The sequence below is a fragment of the Cibotium barometz genome, chromosome 20 (assembly GCF_041138505.1).
Source record: "Cibotium barometz isolate CiBa-2024 chromosome 20, ASM4113850v1, whole genome shotgun sequence".
Lineage (NCBI taxonomy): Eukaryota > Viridiplantae > Streptophyta > Polypodiopsida > Cyatheales > Cibotiaceae > Cibotium > Cibotium barometz.
The window spans coordinates 53,245,887-53,258,147 of NC_141065.1; the positions used below are offsets into that span (position 1 = coordinate 53,245,887).

General features: G+C 42.9%; 1 protein-coding gene across 1 annotated transcript; it reads right to left on the reverse strand.

The window, feature by feature from the left end:
• Nucleotides 1–260: 260 nt before the first annotated feature.
• LOC147628021 (17.3 kDa class II heat shock protein-like) lies at nt 261–845 on the reverse strand. Its single transcript, XM_086815200.1, has 2 exons — nt 686–845; nt 261–597 (listed from the first exon to the last, which is right to left on the reverse strand). Exons 1-2 carry the CDS (start codon nt 776–778, stop codon nt 322–324), a joined length of 369 nt encoding a protein of 122 aa, XP_086671326.1. The 5' UTR covers nt 779–845; the 3' UTR covers nt 261–321.
• Between the last annotated feature and the right edge of the window lie 11,416 nt (nt 846–12,261).

Consider the following 12,261-nt stretch of genomic DNA (forward strand, 5'->3'; position numbering starts at 1 on the left):
GGAGAGGTCTCAAGGTGGTCTGGTAAGGTCAAGGTTATAAGCTGGTACGGTTGTGTATTATGATCTATCGATGTATTTGTATGTTAGCTTTGAGAAGAAGCGACGGGGTGTGGTTGGTATATATGGGGGCTAGAAAATAGATGATGAGGTATCATGAGTTATTATGACCTATGTGGAAAAATTCCATCCTTTAGATAATATATGACCTATGTGGAAAAATTCTATCCTCTAGATAAAATGAAATGGTGGCTCATAGTAGGCATGGCACACGGGAGCGTATGTTCATACGGGTGGCCAGGGATGTGTGTGTCTATTTGGGGGTCAAGTGCTTCTGAAGCTTGAGCCCACTTGGACATCGAATGTTTTGGGCTTGTGAGGCTCAGGGGCAGGCATTTTGGGCACCACTATGGTAAGCGCACCGTCTTGGCAGGCGGCAGAGATGGCCTCCAGATTGACGTGGCTAGGCAGATTGAACTTGCGCATGAACTTGCCCGCAGGCCTCTCCACGCGAACGTATTTAACATCTGTCTCTTTACCATCAAGGTCGCGCTTTCTGTCCCCACTGATTTTCAAGATAGTGTCGTTCTCGATCTGGACCTGTCGAGCACCACGAAATCAAGGTGACCACCATGCGATATTAATTAACAACATAAATAATTAGAGAGAGGGCTAAGGGCCACCCCACCTTGACCTCTGTGTTTCGGAGGCCCGGCACATCCACCACAAAGATGTACGAGCTAGTAAGCTCCTTAACGTCCACCGGTGCACTCGCAGCCATATAATCCTTGCAGTCACCGGCCTGAAATAGATCGCAATCAGAGCTCAACAGACCCTAATTGGCTCGTAATTACAGGCTGAACAGACCCTAATTACGGACTACAATTGCAGGCGTCGTTGAAACACCTTCAGGCTCAAAGAAAAACAGCCGAGAGTTTTTTTTTTTTTTTCCCTTCTTGTGTTTGACGGGAAAGACGGGTTTGTGAATAGACGTGGCGCTTTGGCTATGCGACCACACCCCCCACACACACGTGTGCCCTCATCTAACCCGACTACATCGCATGTGCGAATCTAATAATAATTGTTGCGTTCGATATTATGCTTTCATTTTTTTGATCAATAATAATTATATATATTAACTGAAACCCTTCAAAAGCTGCAATACAACCAAGTCTCGGCTACAATATCCGTATTTACTACATCTTCTCAACTTCATTTAGAATTTTACACAAAATTTCCCATCTCTCTTCTTCTAACAAAAAACTGGAATGTTCCCAAGATATCTGATACCCCAAAAGTATGCTAGCCTCCATCATAGCTTCTGTAGTGCATCCATGAGGGGACTGTTTTTTTAGCATTCCCCTTTTCTTGGACCAAACTTTAACAGTGGGTCTAGTTCCAACCGGGTTTTCTATAAAGGCAACAAAAGTATGATCAACTTGTTTATCTTTACGGTACCACCTTAGAGTTTTTGGTCCAAACTTGGGAGGCCTTTTTTTCCCTTCCCAACTTCTCACCTGCACCATACAAACCAGAGTTAGGGGTTTATTCCTAGTATGTTTGAAGCTCACCAAGCACTGGGGCAGAATTCAGATCATGTTTCTTTGCAAACTCTAAATCAACAAATCCATCTCAGAGCATCTTATTTTATTTACATTACACACAAACCAGCACATGTAAACACACTTATGCATCAAGTCCGAGTCTTGCAAGCCTGTACATACTACCTTCATAAATACAATTGATTCCTGCTAAACCAGATTTCCAACAAGATGTAAGCTCTGATGATATTAAAAATCAAACCAATATGTTCAATACTATAACTGACCATTTATCCAAGATCCAATCCCCCCAATATGTTTGCATACCCAAGCTCTTCTCTATCCATTTAGACATTTTGGACCAGGTACCCCTGATTGTTGGACATTCCCAAAACACATGTTTACCATCTTCAAGTGAAGACCTACACCTGGGAGACAGATGCCACTAAAAATATTTTTCTTTTGGAGTTTAGAGCCAATAGGTAATGCCCACATGCAAACCTTCCACAAAAAAACTTGAAACTTTTTAAGGATCTGGAAATCCCAGAGCAGGTTCCATCTCTTTTTCCAGCTGGAAGGGCTCCAATTTACATTCTAAATTTTATTGCAATACAACACATTGGCATCCCCATTTCTCATTAATGAATATATATCTCTGGTTTTTCCATCCTTTAGTTTGACACCATTCAGCTAAGCCCAGTCTTTAAACCAAACTGAGGTATCAGTAGAGCAGCATTAGAGCATAACTCCCTTTGAATCAACTCGAAAACCTGAGCCATTAGATCTCTTTCCTTCCTAGCTAACTGTTATTCCAAAGATAACTGATCCACATCTTTCCACCCTACCATATCCCTATCCCAGCAATCAACTAGATGCCTAATGCCTTTATTGTTAAGGCTCTTTGTAGTAGAGATATGAAGTAGGGCCAGAGGGGGATTAAATTTATAAGTCCACCATATACCCAAACTGAGCATAGAGTTGCATGTGTTACTCTGCCACCTCCATCCTAGACCATGATACCCAAACTGTCCTCCCAGACCATGATACCCAAACTGTCCTTCCAACATTTGCACAACATTTTGCAAAAAGTGTTGAGCTAGTGATCTTAAGAGGAGCAGATCAAAAGAGTTTATCCTTCTAGTTTAGATTCCCCCATTTACCTTTAGCCATAACATCAGAGAGCTCCACCAATTCCCTCATCATTAGTGCCCAAGTGATGTTCTCAGATAAACATCTAGGTAGCATTAGAGCATTTCTTGCAATACAATGAGTAGGCATATGAATAATACCAATGCCCCCTTCCCTTTTAGGAACTGCCAGTTTGTCCCATGCAAGCCAAGCAGAGACTTTTTTTCCCCATTACCATTTCTCCAAAGAAAATCTCTGATAGGGCCTATGATTTTCTTCCCAGTATTCAACACACGGCACAAAAACATAACATAGGCATTCAATACTGTATTGCAGATATAACCCTGCTATGAAAGGAGACTCTGATGCCCTCCCACTTTTTCAATTTGTCCAAAAACCTGTTGATAGCCCACATTACCAGTTATTTATTAGTAACCCCTACACCAAAAGGTATACCAAGTCTGACAATATGGCCTTTCTACACCACCTCACAGCCCCACCTTTGCATGTCAAAATCATTATCCTCAGTCAAGATTTAGGAATGTTGCATTTAGAACCATAAGCATTGGCAAACTCTTGCACTATCTCTAAAGGCCAATCTCACATTATTGTTCTCAGCCCCTTAGAAACAATAAGGAATCACCAAAACTCTCAAAGTGTGAGGAACCCATGAGGCCTGCTAGCTAAAAAAGATTCAATCAATCCTGGAGGAAGAAGAAAGATATTGAAGGCTGAAATAAGTGTGCCCCGGCTTGTCTCTCCACTCACCCAAATACCAACTATCCTTGAGCCCCAACCCCCTTCTAAGCTCTGCCCATTTCCCTTTTTCCTTCCCTATAACTACCACCACATCTATCAACCACCTTTTCCACCATGTTGAAATCCCTAAGAACAATACAAGGAACTTGTGCATTTAAACTGGCAATCCAATCCCACATATTGCTCCTAACTTTATGATTGTGTTCCCCATATACATTAATAACCCATATTCTCTCCCCATCTCCTAAAATCTCAACCACTAAAATTCTTCCATCAGGGTGATTAGCAATAATATTGGGATTAAGGTCTCTCCTAACTATAGTCATAAATCCACTATACCCAAAGTTAACTCCACCATAAAATATTTCCCATTCACTAAATCTATCTAATCTAGAAATTTTCCCAAAAAGATTGTGCTCCTGTACAGCAAAGAACGATAAGCCCCACAATTTTACTAATCCCCAAAACAGGGCATTTTTCTTTTTGTCCTTAATTCCCTTAACGTTCCACGTGCACCCCGTAAACTCTAAAGGATTTTTCATGATAAAGCAGTTTCCGGAACCATCTCAACGTCCTCCTCATTCCTCAGACAACTTTGATCAATTTGCAATCCTTTCCTAGTTTCACCCGCTAATAGATAAAAATTTTGCTTTGGCAAAGGACGGCTATCTCTATCATTCAGTGGGCTAAAGGCTATCTCTATCATTCAGTGGGCTAAAGGGATTCAAATAATAAATAGGACTTTGATTCCCACTATTCCCAATCCTTCTACTCTCAGTTCCACGGTTAGGTTGAGCCTTCCTGGCCTCAGCCTGCCGGCCTCAGCCTTAGCTTGCCTAACACTAGGTTTCCCTTTTACTTTAACCCATCCCCCTTCCACCATATTTTTCCCCGCTTCCATCACTACTTCCTTTCCTTTTTCCTCTTTCTTCTGATTTTCCCGGAGGGTTTTCTCTTTGTCACTTCCCCCCAAATTATCCTCATTTACCTCTTCCCTATTAGCGACGACCAATTCAGGGTAGTCCTTGGCAATATGACCAAACGCACCACACTTGAAGCATGCACCAAGGAAAGGTCCAAATTTAAGCCCTAATTCTAGAGTGCCCAGTTGACCTGGGTCCACGTCAATCGATTTTGGGGTTTCAATAGATGAGTTCCAACTAATACACACACTGTTACCTTGCCTTCCTCCGACGTCATCACCAGGTACATAATACAACACAGAACCTAGAGTTTGAGCTATGTAACACAATGCATGCCTAAGCCAGGGGGGAGACCGATTACTTCTACCCATACAGGACAAGCATTCTACAGGCTTTTATTAACATTAAATAACAGATCAAAAGGAAAGATATGCACCAAACGTTGCCCAAAGAATAGAGGTCCTTTAGCAAATAATTTAGAGACTGATTGGCCCTTAATAAAAAGAACATTGAAGAAGCCTTTCCCCAAGTAAAAGATCTTAGAAAAAACACAACCATGCAGAATACTCTCCTGAAGCCATCTTCCTAATTCACCCTTCAATGGAGGCTTACCCGGACAAAAGATGAATACGCTGCACAAAAACAGACCTATCTGGCTAACATACCTTATTTTTCACGTGTGCACAGAGTCTCTCATTCAGCCAGTCTGGCACACACTTCCTCTTGGAACACTCCGCCTCAAAATCATCCCCTCGACACTTCATCTCCTCCTTAGCCTCCGTATCCCAGCCCCCCCATCCATTCTCTCCCTCTTCCTCACCTTGATGCCAACCACTACATGGCTCCGCCAAGGCTCGAGTAGTCGACCACCCGTCAACGTACAAGGGTCATGTAGACACTTGTGTGGAATTAGATAGCCACTAACCCACTACGCTCCTACATGCGACACATCACACCCAAGTCCTCTAAGTTCACCTTGATATTATGCTTTCATTACCACCCTCTTGTTAGTAGAAGTCCATGCATAAGGTTGCACGTTCAAAAAGGTTGAGGTAGTGCCTTGTAAAGAGGGTGTGTGTATTAATTTAATCTCTAATTCACTAAACTTTTAAAAAAGATAGTATGCTTTCATCATTGCACTGTTTGAGAAACTTTTTTATGTGAAGAACCTTTTATGAACCTTCTCAACTTTTTTATGTGAACCTTGCATGAACTTTCTTGATTGAGCGAGGTGGACATAATAGTGGGAGGATAACCTTGCATGAACCTTCGCAACTTTTTTATGTGAACCTTGTATATGAACCTTGTTGACTGAGGGAGGTCCAGAGAGAATAGTGGGAGTTGGGGAGGTGGAGAGAATAGTGGGAGCTGGAGAGATTTATGGGAGAAACTCAAGTTTCTACAAAGGGATGTACAACCTTTGTTTGTGTAAGAGATCTTAGTGATAATAGAGCTTTAAGCTTACTTTGTGGAATACTTGTGTGTCAAGTCTCATTTATACTTGTTTCGCTTGTATTTTATGCATGCTTTGCATTAATCTATGTACTTTATGTTGATGATTAGTATTGCTAAGTAGGATCTCTCCTTTGTATTAAGAGAGCTCTCATCCTTTATATTAAGAGAGCTCTCATCCACCCCATTGGCGATTAGCTCTACCTATTGAGAGTGGTATTTCATATAGATGTAGTCAATGTCCCAATCATGGATTAGTCAAGACTCGTGCAATTTCATACACACCCTATTATTGGCTAAAGTTCATTACCACAAAAGTTTATCTAAAACTCTATTGGAAATATGGTTTAACTTTTGATATATCTTTAACCTTTGTGGTGGGTGCTTTTAAAGAAATAGGCAAGGTAGTCAATTTTAGGATTCTGGGTGGCAAGGGAGTCACATGGCATGGGTCAAGGTGGCAACCTAATTGAGGGGAGTTAGGAGGTGGCCTTAGATGCCCTTAAGGGGCATTATACGTCATCAATTTGATGTCATTATTATGGGTGCCCTCTTCTCCACCTCTCTATATAATGAGAGGTCACAAAGACTCAAAAAATCATCTTGTATAACTCATGTATTAGCACTTGAATAAAAGGGCTATGTGCCTAGTATTTCGTGGACTATATCTTGTGTCTAGTTTAAGTTGTTATATTGCTTAATATGTTCATTTAGTGGGTCTTGATTCATGTTGAATCATAAATATGGTATTAGAGCTATCTTTCTTGGGAGCTCTCTCTATCTGAGGAGTTGTTTTAGCTCTTGGTCAAGCCCTTTGTGATGCATGTTTGTAGGATTTATTTTTGTTTTAACATCCTAATCTATACCTTCTTTGTGAAGAGTATCTATGTGGAGCTAATTGTGTTCTGGCAACCACATTATTATCTTCTTAGTGAAGCATTTATGTGAGGATGTGGCTCTAATCTCTTCTCATTAAGCAATACCATTAATTAAGAGGGTATTCTATGTTGCTTAACTCTCTAATCCTATGTGGATTGCATCATCATTGAGAGGGATAATATTATTATAATCTTCTCTATTTCTATTCTTCCTGCTTATCATATTAAAGTGTAGCATTTCTTTAAAACCCTAGGTAGGTCTAGGGAGACATTGTTATAATAGATTATGAGTATGTTAACAAGAGGGAGGATACTGGTTGAGAAGTTGAGAAAAAGAGGGAGTATATGCTAAATCTCTATTCTGTGAGAGAGAATCAAACGTCCTGTTGTTTGAGTGTATCTATATGAGGCATGAGAGAGAGAGAGAGAGAGAGAGAGAGAGAGAGAGAGAGAGAGAGAGAGAGAGAGAGAGAGAGAGAGAGAGAGAGATAGAAGAAAGAAAGATATATTAAGTGTATCTATATGAGGCATGAGAGAGAGAGAGAGAGAGAGAGAGAGAGAAGAAGAAGAAGAAGAAAGAAAGAAAGATATATTAAGTGTCTACTAAAGACCCAATGGGCCTATGAGACCAAAGTGGTACAATAATGTCCATGGTATATCTCATCATGGAATGGAAAATAAAATAGAATGAAAACATAAATATAGCTATCTCACTGGGGTGATACAAAACTGTCCATGGAATACTAAGAACATAAAAACATGGGAGCAACATCAGCTCCAAGTAGATGGTATACCACTCTCCAAAATGTCAAGCATGGGGTTGACGAGTATGGCCAAGAGGTCTCCCTCAGCTATGTCACGTGGAAAGGTAGCTCGATGGTGGTGGAGCATGTCCTGGAGCTGATGAGGTGATTGTGGCCGACGGGGGGGGTCGAGGCCGTCGGGCACACTAGAGTGCAGAGGCTTAGTCCTAGGTAACTCCTCTCGGGCGAGGTAGGTCCAGAGCAGCTCGTGGAGGGTCCACAAGATCCACAAGATCCACTATATCGGTGTCCTCCACCTCCTGGGTCCGGAAGAAACTGGTGATGGTTGGTTGCCGAGGGAGGGGGCGGGGTGGCTGCGGTCTGTGTCTCAAGAAGGTGTCCTTGTGTCTGCGGAGCTCAAGCAGGAAGAGGCCCAGGCAACGCTGGTCCTGGAAGTGAATGATCCTGGAGAGTGGACCGAATCCCTCACGAAATAGGTAGTGAAACCTCCCATGGATCTCATAGTATACTAGGCAACGGCATATGTAATGCTCCTCCGTCTCAACCTTTGTGTGGCATAGTCGGCAGATCCTCTCCTCTTTGGGTGTCCGTATGAGCTTCTTGGCTCTGAAGATGCGCTCAGCTCTACCTGTCTCCACTCTGAGGGTGGTGGGAAGAAACCCGTATTTGGCCAATCGCAATCTGCATGGCATGGGACATGTGAACACTCAAGTAGCCCGGCTCTGCTGATGAATCCATCCTCAGTGAGTGTGAGGAAGTGGTCTCTGTAAAAGTGCATCTTCGTGGGGAGCTTTGAAAAGATGCAAGGGAGAAGAGAGCTTGAGCTCTTGCAAACACACACAAGTGAACACTCAAGTAGCCCGGCTCTGCTGATGAATCCATCCTCAGTGAGTGTGAGGAAGTGGTCTCTGTAAAAGTGCATCTTCGTGGGGAGCTTTGAAAAGATGCAAGGGAGAAGAGAGCTTGAGCTCTTGCAAACACACACACACACTCACAAAACCCTAATAGAGAACACACAAGGTGAGAGGCTGAAAATCTTCTTCTTCACTCAACACCCATATACAGGATAAGAATACACCATAATATGAAAGGTACTCAACCAATACATACACGGGTTCTCTATAGTGTGAACCCAACTAAATGAGCTAGCGCTATAACTATGCCAGTCTCTAGAATGGCTGTCACACAGCCTGTCATCCCATTGGACGCATATCACCCAAGATCTCACCAACCATGCCAGTGGTGTAAGTGTGGGGCTTATCCCCCAGGCGGGTCATCAGTGTCCATCGCCTCACTAGACGAGCTCGATATCTCAACACTCCCCGTCGAGCTCAACTCCATCTCATGTACACCAAGCGAAGCTCTGAATCTGCGGAGCTTCTCTGTACCCAATGCTTTGGTGAAGATGTCAGCTACCTGATCCTCTGTGCTGACATAAACAAGGTCAAGGTCTCCTGCCAAGACCTTCTCTCTAACAAAATGGTAGTGAACCTCTATGTGCTTCGTACGAGCATGAAAGACTGGGTTCCTGGCCAACTATATACTGCTAATGTTGTCACAGAAAATGACAACTTGTCTATCCACTGATAGACCCAAATCTGCAAGTAGCTTTCTCAACCAAGCTACCTCACATGCTACCATAGCAGCTCCTCTATTCTCGGCCTCTGTAGTACTGGATAGAGCAACCTTAGGCTGCTTCTTGCTGCTCCAAGTCACAGCAGCACTCCCCAAAGAAAACATGAATCCACTGGTAGATCTTCTATCTGAGATACTACCAGCCCAATCAGCATCTGTGTTCCCATGTACACATATCTCTGTCCCAGTCTCATAGAATAGTCCACAATGCAAAGTAGACCTCACATACCTCAGTATGCGTCTCACTGCATCCAAATGCGGTTTCCGTGGAACCTGCATAAACTGACTCACCAACCCAACAGCATAGCTCAAATCTGGTCTGGTGATCGTCATATAGATCAAGCTTCCTACTATGCGCCTATACATAGTAGGATCCTCCAAGATCTCTCTTGAATCTGCACTCAACTTGCCATTCTGATCCAATGGCATAGAAATAGGCTTACAGCCTGTCATACCATACTTGGACAACATGTCCAAGCCATACTGTCTCTGCAGTAATCCAATGCCATGTGGTGACCTAATCACCTCAATGCCCAAGAAATATCTGAGCTCCCCCAGATCCTTCATCTCGAACTTCTGTCTAAGCAAGATCTTTACATCAAAGATCTCTGCATCATGGTCCCCCGTAATGATCAAGTCATCTACATAGATGACAACAAGCACAACCCCTCTATCACCATGTCTCACATACAGCGAGAAATCTGCATTGGCTACATGAAAGCCAATAGTGACAAGATATTCAAAAATCTTGTCAGACCATGCTCTTGGTGCTTGTTTTAAGCCATACAAGGCTTTCTTCAACTTGCAAACATGCTCGGGGTTACTCACATCCTCATAACCAGGTGGCTGCAACATATACACCTCTTCTTGCAAATCCCCATGCAAGAATGCATTCTTTACATCCATCTGATGTAAAGACCATTGCTTTGACGCAGCCACTGCTATCACAACTCTCACTGTTGCCATCTTGGCAATTGGGCTGAAAGTTTCCTCATAATCAATGCCATATGTCTGCGCATATCCTTTGGCTACCAATCTAGCCTTGTACCTGTTTATGCTTCCATCACTGTTATGTTTTACTTTGTACACCCACTTGCATCCAATGGCTTTCTTGCCTTCAGGTAGTTGCACTAAATCCCAAGTTTCATTTCCATCTCCTCATCCATAGCTTTCTCCTAGCACACATTTCCAACAGCCTCATCAATGCATGTGGGCTCAACAACCTACACAACCTTTGCCATATATGCATAGTGATGTGCCACATAACCATCATAGGTAAATCTCTGCACAGGATTTTTCACTCTCCCAGATCTTCGCAGCTTTGCATTCATGGCTTCCATAGCCTTCTTTGCACCAGGTGTTCTCATAGCTGGGATCCCAAGCTCCTCATCAAGGCTCATATCTGAGCCACTAGACTCTCCATCAACATGAGAATGCCTTGCAGAAATATCAGGAATACCTAGGGGCTTAACCACTTTCTCTTTTCCTTTACGTGATGTAGTAATCACATTTGCAGGGCTGGTATTATGACGCAACCTGCCACTCCATGGTCTATCAACAGACCCACTAGATGAGGACTCTCCTGGTCCACTCAAAGACTGTGATTGCTAACCTGCATTCTGTGCAACCACACTTCCACTCACATCAGCCCCAACAGCTTCTTTTTTAGCAGCATACCAGCTGCTCATCTCATCAAAGACAACATCCCTGCTTACCCTCAACTCACGTGTACCAGGGTTATAACACCTGTATCCCTTTTGCTCAAGGGAATATCCAATAAACACACATTTTTCAGCTTTCGGATCCAGCTTAGTTCTCAGCTCATCTGGCACATGCATATATGCAATGCATCCAAAAACTTTCAGATGAGACAAATCTGGTTTTTTGCCAGTAAACCTCTCCTCTGGAGTTACATCATGTATGGCTACAGTTGGAGTCCTGTTCATGATGTATACTGCTGTAGAAACAGCCTCAGCCCGATAGCTATGCGGCATATTCTTCTCTTCCATCAATGCTCGCGCAATCTCAGCAATGTGCCTATTTTTCCGCTCAGCAACTCCATTTTGCTGCGGAGTGTATCTGCATGTAAACTGTCTCCGAATACCATTCTTCTTCAAATATTCAGAGAACTCATTGGAGAAGTACTCTCCCCCTCCATCTGACCTTAGGCACTTTACATATTTCCCTGTTTGCTTTTCAACCAAAACTCTGAAATTCTGAAAGTGAGTGAACACCTCACTCTTCTCCTTCATGAAATATACCCACACTTTCCTTGTGTGGTCATCAATGAAAGTCACATAATACCTACAGCCTCCCATAGATATGGTCTTCGTAGGACCCCATACATCTGAATGCACAACATCTAGTGCATTTCTGCTCACATATCTATTACGTGGAAACACATGTTTTATTTGCTTCCCAAATTGGCATGCTTCACATATTTTCTGCATACCTTCCACTTTAAATTTTGGCAGCCCTGTCACAATTCCTTTAGTCTGCATAGACTTCAATCTCTGCACGTTCACATGTCCAATCCTTTTATGCCAAATGTCTGTGTCTGCAACAATCCCTGAACCATTTGCAAACATCGCAGCACTCATCTCAGGCATCCAACGTAAACATTCTGCCCACTCTGTTGCCTTTTGCAACCAACCTGCACTTGTCTTTAAAGTCTTCAACATAACAACCATCAGGGTTAAACCGAACCTGCAAACCCTGCTCAATCATCTGGCCAACTGAAACCAGATTCTTTGTTATGTTCGGAACGTGAAGTACATCTGCAAGGTACTTCACTTTGCCATCCTGCATAGACAATGGCACATCTCCAACATGGGCAATTGGATGAGCAGTGTCATCCCCTGTTTCCACAAAACCTGGTCTTTTCGGGTTTTTCATCTCCTTGAACCACTCCCCATGACTTGTCATGTGGTTCGAAGCACCTGAATCCACATACCACACATCATCTTTTTGTGCTGCTTCAACATTTTCAGACGTGGTGGCATTCACGACATGCTGCATAACAAACAACCTTTCATTATCCTCATTATTTCTGCTTGAGGATGCATAGTTGTTTTGCTGCACTTTCCCATTTTGTATGTCAGCCTGCTTTTTATAACATTCTGCCTGCACATGTCCAGGCTTACCACAGTAATAGCATTCACGTGCATCATTATACTACCTTTGC